We start from the raw sequence: 19,030 nt of genomic DNA, 5'->3' as shown, positions 1-19,030 counted from the left end.
GTAAGCCAGTTACTTTTTCAGATAGATGACAAAGCAACTGTGCAAAGATAAACAGTCCCTGAATGAATTTGTGTTTTCCTGATGTTTACTATTTTAGAAATTAGGCGTGAAGTAAGTACTGTTTTGGTATTGGGAAGCCTGTTTACTCTTACTAGTTCTGGCCATACAAGTTAGTATATGTGAAATGACAAAATTAAAACTTTATAGAGCAGTCTCCAGAAACTAATAAAAGCCCTATTGCAATTTCTGATCTCATACAATAAATATGGTAAACTTCCAATAAAAAACTGTTTTAGTCAGATGTATAAAGATCATACTTGCCACCTGATATACTAAGTACTTTGAGCATCTACCTTCAGGCAATTAATATGAAAATTTTATTTTTAATGTAAATTTTATAAGCGTTTAATTGTATGAACTAGCAATTGCCAAGAAGAAACAAAATAAAACACTGTGTTAATGATAGAGTACAACTACCACAACTTCAAATGGCTTTATACTAAAGACAATCCCTATGTGTGAGATTATATTCAGATCAGTACCTGTGTTCACCTGCATATATGCATACATTCACATTTATATAGGTGAATATAAGTATATAACAATACGTTTTTTTTTATTTCAAAGAAAAGGAACTTTACCATAAAAACAGAATCTACTAAATTAATCCAAACAAAAGGATAATAAATCCACCATCAATCAGACAGATGCAGAGAGGCAATAAGAATCCAAAAGAAACTCTTTTATGAATAAATAGTTACTGTCAATGATGATAAGATAGAATTTATAACTTTATTCACTATACTCAATATAAAGTCTTTCATAATATTACAAAACACCCTTATCAATAATGATGATAATGCTAACAATACAGTGCTTGATTCAAACATCTACAACCCTAACAAATAAAAAACTGAGACTGTAATGTACTCTTCCATTTCACCTAAATTATCTAGAGCTGTGCTTCTCAAGAGTATGTGTTGGGGCTGAAATGGCAGTTCAGCAGCAGAACGCCTGCCTTGCATGTGCGAGGCCCTTGTTTCCATCCTCAGCACCACATGAGTATTTCACTGTAACTGCAAAATATTTATGACAGATTATCTTATTTTTCAGGTATGAAGGGTTCTCACTCATTTATATGCCTTCTTATAAAGTTTTTATAATGTAGGAGTCAAAAGGTCCTTCAAGACTCAAAAGTCTATTCTTAGCAAAAGAAAAAAAAATAGTCACCTAAGCTTTAGGCCTTTAAATGTCTGTTGAAAGTGATAGACCGGATTGGGGTTATGGCTCAGCTGTTGAGCGCTCGCCTAGCACACGTGAGACCCTGGATTTGATCCTCAGCATCACATAAAAATAAAGATATTTTGTCCAATAAAAAATAAATATCAAAAGAAAAAGAAAGTGATGAACCATTTGTCCTAAGCATTTGTGTGTGTGTGTGTGTATGTGTGTGTGTTGAGTTTTGTAGGTGAACACAATACCTTTATTTTTTATTTTCATGTGGTGCTGAGGATCGAACCCAGTGCTTACACATGCTAGGCGAGCACTCCATCACTTGAGCCCACAACCCCAGCCTAGTCCTAAGCACTTTTAAAGGGAGATACAGTGAGGCTAAGTCCCAATGCTCTTATAAGATGTTCTCAGGTTAAAAATGATTTTAAAAAAGGAAAAAAATTTAAAAACCCAATGTCATAAATATTCTTATAAATAATACAGAAATCATTCAGGAATAAAAAGATACATTCCCTGAAATTTTACTTTAAAACTAAAGGAATATAAAGGTAAACAAATAGAAAGCAGGTATGGTGTGGCTAGGGATATAGCTCTATTTTTTTTTAATTAGCTACACATGACAGTACAATGATCTTGACACTTCATACATTTGAATCAAATGGGGTATAATTTCTCATTTTTCTGATTGTACAAGTTGCAGAATCACATTGGTCATACAGTCACCGATATACATACAGCAATAATAATGTCTATTTTATTCTGCTGCCCTTCCTAAACCCCCTTCCCCTCCCCTCCTCTCCCCTCCCCTCCCATCACTTTTCTCTACCCAATCTAATGGGACACATTAGATTTTTTTTTTCCTCACAACATCATACATGTATTCTGTATAACGATGAGGGTCTCCTTCCATCTTCCATGCAATTCCCCTTCTCCCTCCTTTTCCCTCCCACCTCTCTTCCCTATTTAGTGGTAATCTTCTTCTCATGTTCTTCCTCCCTATCCCATTTTGAGTCACCCCCCTTATATCAGAGAAGACATTCGGCATTTGTTTTTTTAGGGATTGGCTAACTTCACTTAGCATAATCTGCTCTAATACCATCCATTTCCCTGCAAATGCCATGATCTTGTTATTTTTTAGTGCTGAGTATTATTCCATTGTGTATAAATGCCACATTTTGGGGGGTATAGCTCTACTGGTAGAGTGCTTGCCTGGCATGCACAAGGCCCTGAGTTCAAACACAGCATCACCAAAAAAAAAAAAAAAAAAAAAGCAGCAGCAGGTATGGGTTTATAAGCTTCATTATCTCTTTATTTTTGTATTATGTTTATAAATTTTCAAATTAAAGTTTATAACAAGAAGCAATGTTTTTTGGTCATTTGAGAATCAATCCATGTACAAAATCTTAAGAAGGAAACATTAATTTATGAAAAAATATAGGCCAAAATATTAAATAGTAGTTATACTGAGAAAATAGGAAACTGAGAGATTGACCCATTTTTTTTAATCCATTTTTCAGTACCTTCTCTTCCCTATCCTCAAAATATGTTGATTTTATAGAAGGGGAAGGGAAACTTTTATTAAACATTAAAATAAAAATGGGAGTGAGATTTCCTTCTTAATATGGAACATTAAGTTCTTTATAAGAAATAAACAAGAACTTACCTGCTCTTCTCTTTTCTGCTTGCGTAACTGTAGTCCTTCTTCCTCCCTCCTCCTGCGCATCTCATCAGGATTCAGAGACTTGTTCTTATAACTTTTCAGGCGAAAGTTCTCTTTTCCTGGGGTGGTCATGATTTCTACAAGTGTGGAGAGAGAGCAGCTGAGCTTACTGTTAACTATCATAAGCTTTGCTATTCCACAAGCTCAGTCTTAAACATATACATGCCTAAACTCACCCCAAAGCGACACCAGAAATGATTTGATTATTTTTAAAAGATTTATTTTTTTTTTTTTTTGTTAAGAGAGAGTGAGTGAGAGAGGAGAGAGAGAGAGAGAGAATTTTTTTTTAATATTTATTTTTTTTAGTTCTCGGCGGACACAACATCTTTGTTGGTATGTGGTGCTGGGGATCGAACCCGGGCCACACGCATGCCAGGTGAGCGCGCTACCGCTTGAGCCACATCCCCAGCCCCTAAAAGTTTTATTAAAATACATAATGCATCATTTTTTTTTGTTTTTTTTGGTTTTTTTACTGTATTCACAGCTGTGTGCAACCATTGCTGGAGTGAATTTCAGAGTACTTTCATCACCTTAAAAAGAACACTGTATCATTTAACTAACATTCCTATTTTAGACATATCATGTGATCACAATCATATAATATGCAATATTTTATGACTGGCTTCCTTCAATTAACTGATGAGAGGTAAGAATTAAACTTCTTTTTTAAGTGACTATGCAGTTTCCCAACAATATCTGGCAAAACTATTCTCATTTATACTGTAGCATATATCAGTGTACTTCAGGCCTTTCTATGACTCAAAAATACTGCATTCTATGCATATATCCAATTATATTTAATCATTGATCAACTGAGGGACATCTGAGCTATTTCTGCCTTTTGGCTATTATGAACAATGTTTCTATAAATGCTTGTAGATGAGTTTTCCCATATGCAAACTTTTATTTCTCATGCTATATACATAAGAATGGAAATGCTGAGGTATGTAATATGTTTATCAACTGAGGAACTATCCAGCAGTTTCTCCAAAGTGGCTTTACCATTTTAAATTCCCATCAGCAGCATGAGGGTTGCAATTTCCCTATATCCTCGTTAACACTTTGCTATTGAGATTTTTAACCTAACCATTCTAGTGCATATGAAGCAATATTTCATTGTGGTGTTGGTATGCAATACCCTGAAGACTTAATGAAATACAGCATCTTTTCAAACTAATTATTTGCTAACTGTAATATCTCCAAATAAAATTTATTCAAATTCTTTTGTCCCTTTTTTAATTGGTTTATTTTTACTTTTGAGTTGTAAGAATTCTTTATTCATTTCAGATAACTGTCTTATCAACTATAATTTGTAAATGTTCTTCTATTATATAGGTTATCTTTCTACTTTCCTAATGGTATCATTCCAAGCACAAAAGCTTTTAATTTTGAAGTCCAAATTAATCTTTTTCTTTTCTTGTCCATGCTTTTAGTGTCATAATATTAAGAATCAAGGGGCTGGGGATGTGGCTCAAGCGGTACCTCGCTCACCTGGCATGCGTGCGGCCCAGGTTCGATCCTCAGCACCACATATAAACAAAAATGTTGTGTCCGCCGAAAAACTACAAAACAAATATTAAAATTCTCTCTCTCTCTTTAAAAAAAAAAATCCTGGACTTTACTTATGTTGCCTTCTAAGAGTTTTATATATTATTTTTTACATATAAGTCTGTAATCCATTTCAAGTTAGATTTCTACATGGTGAGAGATAAGAGTCAAACTTCTTTTTTAAGTGGCTATGCAGTTTCCCAACAGTATTTGGTGAAGCTGTTCTTTCTTCATTGAATGGTCTTGGCAACTGCTATAGACTATCTGTATACCTCCAAAATTCAATTGTATGTGAAATCCTAACTCCTGTTGTAATGGTGTTGAAGGTGGGGCCAGTATGATTTGGTCATGATGATAGAACCCTCTTGAAAGAGATTATTGCCCTTGTAAAAGAGATCCCAGGGTGCTTGCTTGACTCTTCTGCCATGTGAAAATATCCATCTATGAATCAGGAAGCATGCTCTCACTAAATACAGAATCTCCCAGCATCTTGATCTTGGATTTCTTGGCCTCCAGTCACCTGGTCTCTGGTATTTTGTTAAAACTGCTCAAAGAGACTATAATGACACTCTTGTTGATAACCAGTTGACCATAATTATATATATACATATATTTTTTTTCATGGTTTAATTTCTTAACACTCAATTCTATGCCATTGATCTATATGTTAATATGTGTTATCTTGGGCTGAGGATGTAGCTCAGTTGGTAGAGTGCTTGCCTCACATGCACAAAGCCCTGGGTTCAATCCCCAGCACCACACACACACACACACACACACACACACACACACACACACACACAGTGTTATCCTGTCAATTCCACAGTCTTGATTACTACTATCGGATACTAAATTTTGAAATGAGAAAGAGTGATACTTCCTACTGAAATTCTTTTTCAAGATTGTTTCAGTATTATGAATTCCTAAATTCCACATGAATTTGAGAAATCAGTTTCTCCATTTCTATAAAGAAGCCAACTGGGATTCTAATAGAACTGCACTGAATCTGTCAATTTGGGGAATATTGGCACTTTAGGTATGTTAAATTCCAACTCATTAAGATAGGACACTTTTCTATTTTGATCATCTTTAATTTCTTTCTACAAGTTTAGACTTGTTAAATTCATTCCTAAATATTTTATTTTTATGCCATCATAAATGGAATTTTATTTCATTTTCAGACTGTAAGCAAGCCTATAGATCACAACTGATTTTTACATATTAGTCTTATAGACTACAATTTTGCTATATGAGTGCTAACTTTTTAGTGGATATACAAGATCATGTCATGTGTAAGAGAACTTTACTTCTTCCTTTCTGACCTTGATACTGTTTCTTCCTTTTTCTTAAATTTCTCTGGCTAGAAACCTCAGTACAAAATCGGATAGAGAGAACAGATATCTTTGTCTTATACCAGATTATTACAAGTAAAGCAACCAGTATTTCATCAATAGGAATGATGGACTTTAGTCTTGTTGAGAAGTTCCCTTTTATTTCTAGTTGACTGTTTTTATCAGAAAAAGGTGATGGATTTTATCAAATGCTTTTTCCAGTGTCGCCTGAGATGACAGCATTTTTTTTTTGTTTTACTATTACATTAACTGATCTTTTGATTTAAAATCAATCATATTTCTAGGATAAATTCCACTATATATATATATAGTCTTGATGTATAAACCTTTTTTATATACTGTTGAATTCAGTTTGCTAGTATTCTGACAAGGACTTTTATGTTCATATTTGTAATATTGGTCTGTAGTTTTCTTGAAATGCCTTTCTCTCGCTATAGTATCAAAGTAATACAAGCTTCATAAAATGAGTTGGGAGGGGGCTGGAATTGTGGCTCAGCAGTAGAGCGCTCGCATAGCACAGACGGGACCCGGGTTCGATCCTCAGCACCACATAAAAATAAAGGCATTATGTTGTGTCCATCTACACTTTAAAATATATATATTAAAAAAAATGTTGGGAGGTGTTCCTTCATGTTCTGCTTTTTGGAAGAGTTTGTGAAGATTTAGTAATAATTCTTCTTTAAATGTTTAGTAGAATCCAGCAGTGAAATCAGATAGGCCTAGGCTTTTCTTTGTAGGTAGTTTTGTGATGCCTTCATAAGGTAGTCTATTCCTTATGAGACAGTTTTGATAGTATTTCTTTTGGAAAAAAAAAAATGTCGAAGTCATTTAATTTATTGGGATAAAATGGTTCAATTTCTTCATAATTCTTCTAATTTTTATAAGGTCACATATAATGTGTCCTTCTTCATATCTGTTTTATATAGTCCATCCCTTATCTGCAGCAGTTTTGCTTTCTGAGTATTCAGTTACCTGTGACTGACCAATCATGGTCCAAAATTATTAAATAGAAAAATTCTAGAAATAAACAATTCATAAGTTTTAAACTGCACATCATTCTAATTACTGATGTAATCTCACACCATTCTACTGTCTTGCCAGGAAGGTAAATAAGCCCTATGTTCATCCAGTTTACCAATGCTATGTATGCTATCTAACCATTATTCACTTAGAGGCTATCTCAGCTGTCTTATAACTGTTGCAGCTTGTATTCAGGGTTTAGTATATATGTGGTTTAAAACTTCCACTGACAGTATTAGAATGTACCATGCACAGATAATAAACTACTATCTTTCATTTATGGTGTTGTTTCCTTAATGACTTTAGTTGTTATGATTCTACCTAGTTATTCTGATTACAGAAAGTAGGGTATTAACATCTCCTCAGTCTTATTATTGAATTATCTATCCCTTCATTTCTGCCCTTTTTTTTTTTTTTTTTTTGCTTTCCCCCCTCATTTTTCACTTCTGAATGTCCCAGCACCATTTCCAGAGGCTTTCTACTATAATTTTCCTCATTTTTACTTACTGGGGGAGGGTCAGAACAGAGCTCCTTATTTGTTATGCTGAAAATTGTAGAAAATTGTAGGAACTTTGGGGGGGGGCGGTGCTAGGGATCAAACCCAACTTTGTCTATCAATCCTACAGAGCTTTCATCTAATATAGTAACTAATTTTTAAACTATGGTTACTAATATCATATCTAATTTTTACAGACCCTAGACATGACTGACAATTTTATCTCCAATTTTCTTCTATGACAAACAATGCTATAACACATTTTTTGTGCATTTATGCATATTTGTGCAATTATAGCCATGAATAAATTCTAACACTGACACCAAATGTATGTGCATTTACAATTTTGAAACTGTCAAGCTATTCTTTAAAATGCTGCAATGCTGTACCAGGGTAGGTACCTGTTCTCCCCATCACACACTAACAAAGAATTTACAACTCAACTTTTACATATTCAACAATGTACACAAAAAATTATACTTCTCATGATGAAAATATTTTCATACTAATATTATTAAGTTGTCAAATGTCCTTTTCACTTTCACTCTTACAAGTTTTTCAAAGACTTCATGATGTATGATGACATCATCATCTGACATTCAATGGAATGTGCTTGTGTATGCCCGTGTTGTGTAATTTTGTTTTAATTTCGAACAAAATAAATGTTAAGAGATAACAACAACAAAAAAAAAATCCAAGCAAAAGTTCTTTGGAATTTTCATTAAGAATAAAAAGAAATTCTGAAACCAAAGAATCTGAGAACCATTGGTCTAAATAATCTTTTGTCTTGTTAAGAAAAAAGAAAAAGTCCTTTGATTTTCAAATGACAGTCAATACAGAGATTAAGAAAATATTCTGTCTTCTTGATCCAGAATTAAATATGTATTTCCATTTTATCTCTTTTAATGCAATAATGAATGTGAACTTTCCTTCCCTTATATTCTATTATTGTTTATATACAAGAAAACGATTCGTTACCATATTATGCAAATCACTGAATTAAATCTGCTACTGAAATGTTTTGACATTTTCACAGCTGACACTCTTAATATTTAATATTTCAAACATTTATAAATTTTGCCTTCTCTATTCTCAAATTTTTCTATTTCACTGCCCTTTATTAACTCATACTTCCAAAACAATGTTAAGCAAGAAAGGTATTTGTTGGTGTGTCTTATTTCTGATTCTGATTTGTTTAGTGCTTTGCCACCAAGCATGATCCTGAATTTTTTTCTAAAGGCCAGATTTATGACATAAAATTTACATACGATAAAACTTACCACTTGTAAAAGGCTTTCTGAATTCTGACACAGTCATACATACTACTACAATTTACGTTTTTGTCACTTCAAACATCGGATCCCCTTCCAGGAAACCTACTTCTCCCAAACCTAATCACTAATTTTGTCCCTATAGTTTTGCATTTTTCCAGAATATAAATAAATGGAACTATATAATATACAGCCTTTTAAGTGTGGCTTCCTTCACTTACTATAATACATCTGAGATCCATCATGCTGTTGCATGTATCAGTAATTAATACCTTTTCTTGATGAATATTATTCTGGTGTATGATTGTTCTATAATTTATCTCGTCACTGGCTAATGGACATTTGGGGTTTCAGAACTACTGCTGTGTTGCAGTTACTATTTGAGGTTTTAATTTTTTAAATATATTTTTAGCTGTAGATGGACACAATACCTTTATTTTATTTATTTTTATGTGGTGCTGAGGATCAAACCCAGGGCCTCACACTTGCTAGGCAGGTGCTCCACCACTGAGCCACAACCCCAGCCCCGCTCCCAGATATTTTTTTAAAAAAAGAAATCACACCTAAGTACCATCCACTCACACCTATGCAGTTGGGGATGTAGCTATTTGGTAGAACACTTGGCAAGCATGCATAAGGCCATAGATTGAATACTCAATACCCCAAAGAATAATATAAAATAAAATGGAATCTGAAATATGTGTTGAGTTACAACAAATGTCTTTTGGGCAGTTGTTTTTCTTCTTGAATTATTAAATATAGTTGACTTACAGTAATGGATTCTTGATTTCTTATTTAATTAGTCATTGTATAGCACTCTTTTGCAATTACATCTGGTAATGTTTCCTTAAACATTTCTACACCAGTATCCATAACTAATACTGATTATAGCTTCTTCGCTTTGGAGATAAAAAGGGTATTATATTTATCATGTTGAAGGCTTCTAGAAAAACATATGGGTATGATTCTAAGTTTATGACTTCTAGAAGAGGCAAACTATGGAAACAAAAAAAAAAGATCAATGGTTGCTAGGGGATTGGGGGGAAGAAGGAATGAATAGGTGGAACACAGAGGATTTGGGGGACAGGAAAATTATGAGATTCAATAATGGTTGATGTTACATTTGCTGAAACCCACAGTACATATGCAGAAGCCCACAGAATATACAACACCAAGAATAAACCCCAACATAAACTACATACAGGCTTTGGGTGGTGAGGATGTATCAATGTTGGTTCATCACCTTTGTTAGTCTGCTTGGGCTGCTCTAACAAAATACCAGAGACTGGATAGCTCATAAACAACAGAAATTTATTTCTCACGGTTCTGAGGCTGGGCAGTCCAAGATCAAAGCACTTCAGTAGACTGAAGTGTCTGATGAGGGCCTATGTCCTGATGCACATACAGCCATGCTCTTGTGCTCTTGCTGTGTCTTCACATAGCAGAAGGCAAAAGGGAGCTCTCCGGGGTCTCTCTTATAAAGGCACTAATCCCATTCACGAGGGCTCCACTTTCAGAACCTAATTACCTCCTAAAGCCCAAATCTTTAAACATATCATATTGGGGATTACCTCGTCTCAATACATGCACTTCAAGGGAGACACATTCAGTTTTAGCAACTGTAACAAATGAACCACTTTGGTGCAGGATTCTAATGGTAAGGGAAGCTGTGTATCTGTGAGGGAAGGGTTAGATATCGACTATGAAATTACCATTCAAATTTGCTATGAACCTAAAAGCCTTCTTCAAAATAAATCTGTCATGATTTTTATCTTTGAGTGTTTCCCTGACCATGGCTCAGGGCAAAAGATGGCCTGTATGAGCTAAAAACAATTGCAGATGAATAAAGGATACCCAATGGAGGGGGGGGGGGGAGCAGGTGTCTATATCTATAGACTTCAAAATATGTACATTTAAAACCATAAAGATTTCTTCAGCAGTATCCATAAAGGAGACTGGTGAGTTTATTCTCTTGGGGCAGGGGTGTGGATGGGGTAGATTATATTTGTCACACTGGAGAACCTTCTGAAAAAACACAGATCTCAACTATCCTTTCTAAGAGTCTGATTAATAGATATGAGACAGACAACTAGATCCCTAAAGTATGGGGGTTTTCTTTTTAAAAATCATCAATTCTCATTTACATCAGCATTTGAAATTCAATATAAAAGAACCTGTTCTGTTGTATAACAATGCAAAATATATCTGAAAGTGCAGGCTGAAGTTGGACTGACGAGAGCTTTGATGAAAAAGGAAGGAAATAAAATCTATAATAGCCTATGACAAGAGAAAAAACAAATAGCATGTGAAAATTAATCTGACTTATCCTAAGCACACATTTCTAGGATATTATCACCTAAGTCATTAACATTTTAGGTTATTGTCAATAACTTTCAAAATACTTTGAGGACCCAGAAGACTTTAAAATAAAAACCATGATGTCCAATTTTCCTCTTCTTTTCTACAGAAGTAAATCCAAAAATAGCAATAAATAAAACAAGATTAAAAAAACAAAAGTTCCTGATGGTAAAACTGAAATATATTGTTTTTTTCAAAAGAAGATTTTGTACTTTCTCCCTCATATCCATTTAGTCAGTTATTAAACTTTGCTTATCTCATCCAAAATGATATTTATCTGTTCCTATCAATTTCCACTGCCATCAATCTGTTCTAGGTCATCCTATACTTAGATAAATGTATCAGCTTTAAATGACTCTACCCAACCTCAGATTCTGTTTTTCAATTATCTTCCCCAAAGTTCTCAGGTTAACCTCAATACTTTTATCACTGTATTATTTCAATGTATAAGAAACTACATCTTTGCCACTTCTTAGATCAAGTTTGAACTTCTTGTCCTATAAGATCACTTCATCTCAATTTAATGGTATTTCCATCCTCCACCAATCTATATCCCAAATACACCAACTATAGATTTTTTCTATTTTTATTATAATCAAGATATTATATATTCACAGTATGCTGAGTCAGCCTATACAGTCAGTAAATCTCAAACACACCCTAAATATTCTGAACATTTAATATCTGCAATAGTATTTGTGGATGAAAAGCTATCTATCTTAATTCCATTATACAAATTATATATCATTTTGTAGAAATATAAGATTAGCACTTAATATCAAAAACTAAAGCCAGGAGAAAGTAAAAAGTAAATGGTGGATTTATATATAAGCCATTTTAGAAGCTATAAAACTACTGGTCAAATTACATTTTACTAGCAAAGTGGAGAATTCTGAAAATAAAACACCTGCAAAGGCAGAGTCATTAAGAAACAAATGATTTACACCGCCCACCAGGCAGGTTGCTTCACAAACAGAAGATCCCCCAGATATTTCAGAGGGTAAAGTGAGGACTGGGGCTAAAAACTGAAGTCAGCTGAAAGTCTAAACAACCATCACACACTCAGATTTTTTCCCATATTCTTCATAGCCAAATAATCACTCTTCCCTAACCCCTCTAGATGTTGAGACAATTACTGCAAAGAAAATGAAAAGGAGAATTTAAAATGGTGTTCCAAGCAGGTCAGGGATACTCAGTGGTACAGTGCTGACCTAGCATGCATAAAGCCCTGGGTTCAATCCCCAGGTCCCCAAAATTAATAAATACATACATAACAAACTCAATGAGGTACCACAATGAAAACAGGAGTATAGGGGCTGAGGATGTGGCTCAAGCGGTAGCGCACTTGCCTGGCATGCATGCGGCCTGGGTTCGATCCTCAGCACCACATACAAAGATGTTGTGTCCGCCAAAAACTAAAAAATAAATATTAAAATTCTCTTTCTCTCTCTCTCTCTTTAAAAAGAAAAAAAAGAAAGAAAGAAAACAGGAGTATATGAACACAATTAAGAACTCCAGTTCCTTGGCCCCGAAACATAACAGATGCCTGTAATTCCAGTATCTCAGGAGGCTAAGGCAGGAGGATCTCGAGTTCAAAGCCAGCCTCAGCAACTTAGTGAGGCCCTAAGCAACTCATAAAACACAAAAATAGGAGCTGGGGATGTGGCTCAATTGTAAAGCACCCCTGGGTTCAATCCCTGTTGCTTAAAAAAAAAAAAAAAATTTTTCTAAAAGGGTTTTCAAAATATGGCCGCCAAGTGTGTATCTTCCAGTCAAGAGACTAAAGGCTCTCTTTCTCAGGAAAACTGATCAGTCCAAGAGAAAAGACATATCAGTGTGTCCTGCAAATGGCAACCAGTTAACCCTGTTCACCTTCAACAAGCCACATCTATAGAGGATACAATTCAGTTTTTGGCACAGCCATAAGATTATTGACATCTAGGGAAAGCCTCTACACAGAAAAAAGACAGCAATGGAATCACAGGAACTCAGAAGAAATACAGCAATGAAAAGAAAAAAACAAAACAAAAAATAAAGTTGATCATTAACATTCACAAAAAAAATTATAGCATCTATGAAACAATATAGATAATATAAGAATGAGCTCTAAAAACTTAAAATGTAGATAGAAATTAAAAATTCAACAGAGGACTAAAAACACGAAGGAAATCTCTTGGGAAACAAAAGAAAGACCTAAGGGATGATAATATACCAATAAGAAATAAAACAAAAATAAAAAGGACTAAGGAATGGAGAAGAAAGGAAAGAAAATCTAAATCACCTAAGAAGTCCAATATCCAAATAATACACATTCCAAAAAGACAGAACAAAAAGTTGAAAATGAAGAGATTATCAAAGAAACAAAAACTTTGAATATTCAATCAAAGACAAAATGAACAGAAAGATGACAAGCTTAGAGAAAATATTTTCCAAGTTTAAAATCAACAGACAAAGCTCCACAAGGAACTTCAACATACCAAAAACAGAAGAAACCCAAAATAAACAATCATCAAAAAGATGCTCAAAATTATAAGTAATTAAGAGAATGTAAATTGAAATACTTTATACACATCAGACTAAAAAAAAGATTAAAAAGATAAGACAAGCAGAGGCAAAAAAGATGTGGGCAAACAAGAACCCTCCTGTACTACTGGTAGGCACATAAACTAATTTTATCATTCTTTTTTTTTTGAATTTTAATATTTATTTTTTTTAGTTTTCGGCAGACATAACATCTTTGTTTCTATGTGGTGCTGAGGATTGAACCCGGGCGGCACGCATACCAGGAGAGAGTGCTACAGTTTGAGCCACATCCCCAGCCCCTGATTGTCTCATTCTATGCTGCAGGAATCACACTCCTGAGACTGTAAACCCAAAAAACTTTCCCACAGGTCCATAAAGATGTACAAGAAGGTATGTCACTGCAGAAAAGCAACTCAGGCATCAATTTATTACGGAATGAAAAGTAAAATGTGGAAGATGAAATTCCATATTAGACACACTACATACACATACATAACCCCCCTCAACAGAAAGATCCTAAACAATGTCAAGTAAAAAAAGAAACAATTTCCCAAAGTAGAAGAACATGAATTCTCAGCTTGGAAGGGTCCACTGACTGCCCTTAAATAAAAAAGACTCACATTCAAGCACATTATCGTGGAATTTCAAGGATTAAAAAATAATATCCAAAAAGCTTATAGAGATTGGGAGACAACGAAGGTCACATACAAATGAAGAAGAATCGGACTGTCTTTGGACTTCAACAGCAACAATGAAAGAAAAGCAACGACTTCTAAACTTTGAATACAAATGAGTGGGCTGGGGATGTGGCTCAAGAGGTAGCGCGCTCGCCTTGCATGCGTGCGGCCCGGGTTCGATCCTCAGCACCACATACCAACAAAGATGTGTCCTCCGAGAACTAAAAAATAAACATTAAAAGTTCTCTCTCAAAAAAAAAAAAAAATACAAATGAGTACTTTGAGTAGAAATTATTTTCAACATAGAATTTTATACCCAGCCAAATTACTGATCAAATGTGAAAGCAGAATAAAGATTTTTTTGTTCAAACTAACAACTCAAGAGTTTTTTTTTGTTTTTTTTTTTTGAGAATTTCAATATTTATTTTTCAGTTTTTGGTGTACACAACATCTTTGTTTGTATGTGGTGCTGAGGATTGAACCCAGGCTGCACGCATACCAGGCAGCTGGCTACCGCTTGAGCCACATCCCCAGCCCACTCAAGAGTTCTTATTCCCACATATCATGCCTCAGAAAACAACTACATTTACTCTAAGGAAATGAATAAAACAAGGTGAGGAAGCATGAGAAACAGGAGATCTTATACAGGAGAAAGGAAAAGAGAATTTTAAGAATGATATAAAGAAACATCCCAGGATAACAACTGTGAAACAAGCTCAAAAGGTAACCAGTCCAGACTGCATTAAAGAGGCCAAAGGGTTCCAGGATACCTGTCTCAGGAAATGAAACAAAAATAAAAGTATTAACTCCCAGGAAAAAGATGAGAGGAAATGATATCATAGTACCCAAGAAGGATTGTTGTGAATATTTACCTAGTTAAAAAGTTATAATACCGTAAACATTGATTATTGACTTAATAAACATCTGTGATAACTATATTGAGAAGAGGGGAGAGGCAGTGGGCGTGTGTTTGGGTGAGGTGGGTATTTAAGAAACACCAAGGAATACACTTTGCTTAGAAGAAAATCCACAGATAATGTTTAAAATTGTTGTATCAAGAAATATCAACAGGGCTGGGGATGTGGCTCAAGTGGTAGCACGCTTGTCTGGCATGTGAGCGGCCCGGGTTCAAACCTCAGCACCACATAGAAACAAAGATGTTGTGTCTGCCGAGAATATAAATAAATAAATATTAAAATTTAAAAAAAAAAAAAAAAAGAAATATCAACAGGGGTTAGGGTAAAGCTCAGTGATGGAAAGAGCAAGTAAATGTGCCTATCATGCCCAAGGCCCTAGGTTCACTGATTAGCAGGAAGGTAGAGGGAGGAAGGGGAGGAAAGCACAGGAGAGAGTGAGTTATAAATAACATAGGAGGAAACAGCTAAGGATAGCAACTAAAGTGTAGAAGCTGCAACAAGGGACAGCAGCATTTTTCATACAGTACTCTAATTTTTTTTTTTTTTTTTTGGTACTGGGGATTGAATTCAGGAGCACTTGACCAATGAACCACATCCCCAGACCTATTTTGTATTTTATTTAGAGATAGGATCTGACTCAGTTGCTTAGTGCCTTACTTTTTGCTAAGGCTGGCTTTGAACTCAAAATCCTCCTGTCTCAGCCTCCCAAGCCACTGGAATTATAGCCATGTGTCTCTGTGCCTGGCATACAGTACTCTAATTTTAAATTCCACTTTTTAAAATGGTGATAAAACAAGGAACTTGAACAATTTTTCAGGTAGTAAATCAGACCTTTACAGTGTCATTTCATGATGTTAAATTACTTTTAGTTTTTTCTGATGGAAAAACTGAACTGCTAATAAAATCAAGTTTAATTATTGATGTGAACATAATACAAACAGCCTTATGTTTGAATCCCAACTCTACCACTTATTCTGAAGTAGGGCAAGTTACCTAATCATCCTGTCTATGTAACCACCTGTAGAGTGGTTTTGCAAGGTAATTAAGTGAAAGCATCTGTAGGGCTTGACCTATTAACAGACTTAGGTACTTTCTGTGAGTCTTTCTGTTCCCAGCTACAAACCCCCATTCTGACCCCAAGCTGCCTTGCTGGTCACAGAGGATAGAGACACATGGACAACTCAGCACATATCCTCTTCATGCTGGAAAATCAATCATGATGAGTAAGCAGACTTATCTTTGTATATGAAGGGCAGTATTATTCTTGTTATATGAAAGAGATTATCCCCATTATCCACATTCTGGATTATTGCCTGCTCTCAAAAAATTGTCCCAATTAGTCTACACTAGGACAGAACCATTTTTCACTGAGGTCTCCTTTGTAGGGTCATTAACATATTTAAAAACAAACTGTATATCCCATCAATCTTCATCTTTGCTCTTTCAATGCACAACCTCAAAAATTTCTAAGGTAGGCCTATCTGGCCCCCAACTGGCCTGGGGGTACCTCCTACTTACTGAAACAAGGAAAAAAAAAAAAAGCAGCCCAACACAGTTAACTGAACTGTTTACCATTCCCAATGTTTTCTTCCATTAATACAGATAAATTCATAATCCCTACAAAGTACAAAGATATCTTAAAACAAAGAGTATTAGAGGACTGTCCTTATCACTAGGTCACCCATCCTGCATGACCAATGAAAATATCTTAATTGATTTTATATACAGTACTCATACACATTTCCAAAAGCACAGACATTATAAATCAGTAAGATTGTATCATTAATTCAACAAACACCCAGGGGATGAAAAAATAAGATATAATCCCACTCTCACATGTATGGAAAAAGAAAAAAAGGACAAAACAATTGAGAGCAACAGAGAACAATGGCAACAAAGTCATTAGAAACAAATTAGAGCAATTCCAGATTATCTGGTATAAAATAAGGAAAATTACAAAAATTGAACACCCAATGAGATTCCTGACAACCCAAGTGTAAAGAGAAACGGGCCAGCATACAAAACAAAAAATGGCCTAATGAAAGGCAGTCATTTATATAAAAAAATAATAAAAATAAAAGCCTAGCACTAGGGTCTCTGTTTTAGAAGGACAAATTTAAAAAAAATTATAAACAGTGCTGTGGATGGCAATAAAGAAAATTTTTTTTCAGGACCCCCTTTGGTATGTATCGATTCTAGATAAGATGCCTAACACTATATCTTAGGAAGTGATAAGCTTACATAAGACCTTAAAAAAAAATAAAAGTATACTGCTTTCAAGTGATACATTTATTTCTGTCACTTAGTTTATTCTAGTTGTCCTCATGGCTTCAGGTCCCATGCACCCTGGGGGGTGAGGGTCCATCAAGCCTCAGGGCCTCAGATATACTGTGGAAGTACTCTACCACTGAGCTACAGCCCCTTCTGGATTTTTGTTTTTTAAAACAATTTTTTTTTCATAATACCTTTATTCTATTTATTTTATGTGGTGCTGAGGATCAAATCCAGGGCTTCACACATGCTAGATAAGTACTCTATCACTGAGCTATAGCCCCAGTCCCACTTCTGGATTTTTATGAATATGTATTTTGTTCCCCTAGGATTATAAGATCCTCAAAACTTATGTTGTCTATTTCCATTTGAACTTTCTTTGTTCTTTGTAAAGAGCTTTTTTACAGTTTCTGCTCAATTATAATGACTGATAAGGTATCATGCAGACAACATTCGTATTATTTATTAGTTTTCCCTGTGACATTATAAATTCCATGAGGACATGGCCAGTGTGTCTGGATCATGGCTGTATCCCAAGTTTCAGGTAAATGATCACTCCATAAGCATTCACTGGATGAATGAATTAAATAAAGCAAGTAAAACCAAGAAATAGGGCTGGGGATGTGGCTCAAGCGGTAGCGCGCTTGCCTGGCATGCGTGCGGCCCGGGTTCCATCCACAGCACCACATACCAACAAAGATGTTGTGTCCACCCAGAACTAAAAAAAAATAAATATTAAAAAAAAAAATTCTCTCCCTCTCTCACTCTTAAAAAAAAAAAAAAGAAAGAAGAAATAATTATTAAAACAGTACACTCTGGGTTCTAGAGTCGGTTCCAACAAGAGCTGGATGACTACAGAAATTACTTCTTCTGTCAAATAGGAAAAATTAACAACTACTTCCAAGTTATTATAAATATTAAGTATTTAATATATATGTATTTAACACATTATTTGAAAAGGCGCTCAATAAATATTCTCTTACCTTCTCTCACTCCCTTAAAATCATATGTACATAAAACAGTCCCTTCCAAGAATAATTATTTCAGTAAAAATAAACTTTTCCTTGAAAAAAATAAATTTTAATATCTTCAATCTTTAAAACGGAGGAAAGAATAACTTGTGGATCACTTCCAAAGTAGGGAAGAACAAGTTAAGGAAAAACTGTCAAGAATAAGCCTTAAAGTAACAAAAGGAGACAAAAATTACCTACTCGTCTAATGCCAACAGAGATTTTGAAGAAACTGTTTAAGGAGGATGGAAAAGTGATTGTTTTTAAATAGTTTCAGAAGTATTTCATGAGTGTTTACCGAATCTAAGTTGAAGCCTGAAAAAAATCAATCATTTTGAAACTTCTCATTTAAAAGTGGAACAAGAAGCACTTCCATTCAACCATAAAACATCCTTTCATGACCTGCCTGACTCCAGTGAGCCTTCAGTTTTCTCCTCCCACTTCGAGCTTAATCTAATACTTGGCTGTTTCCTTTGCATCACTGCTTACACACGCTCGGCGCAGACTTAGTTCTGTCATTCCTATAATTACCACACCCCCGTCAGCCGCTCTGGGCCCAGGTTGTTATGACATCTGTAAATTGCAGCCGACGGTCTCCACCCCGCCCCCTACACCTCGGTCCAAACACCGGTCC

The 19,030-nt window shown here is 34.9% G+C and overlaps 1 protein-coding gene across 1 annotated transcript in view; it reads right to left on the bottom strand.

Moving 5' to 3' along the window:
* The window catches only part of Kpna1 (karyopherin subunit alpha 1), a 64,463-nt gene that overhangs the window by 44,743 nt on the left and 690 nt on the right, over positions 1-19,030 (bottom strand). The window contains exon 2 of the mRNA XM_005327666.4: positions 2,897-3,030. Coding sequence (XP_005327723.1) covers positions 2,897-3,025 — 129 coding nt within the window. The 5' untranslated portion in view covers positions 3,026-3,030. The remainder of the gene's footprint in view (positions 1-2,896; positions 3,031-19,030) is intronic.

Source organism: Ictidomys tridecemlineatus, chromosome 3, assembly GCF_052094955.1.
Source record: "Ictidomys tridecemlineatus isolate mIctTri1 chromosome 3, mIctTri1.hap1, whole genome shotgun sequence".
In the NCBI taxonomy this organism is placed as follows: Eukaryota; Metazoa; Chordata; class Mammalia; order Rodentia; family Sciuridae; genus Ictidomys; species Ictidomys tridecemlineatus.
The sequence above is the reverse complement of the archived record's forward strand: the minus strand, read 5'-3'. Positions and strand labels throughout refer to the sequence as shown.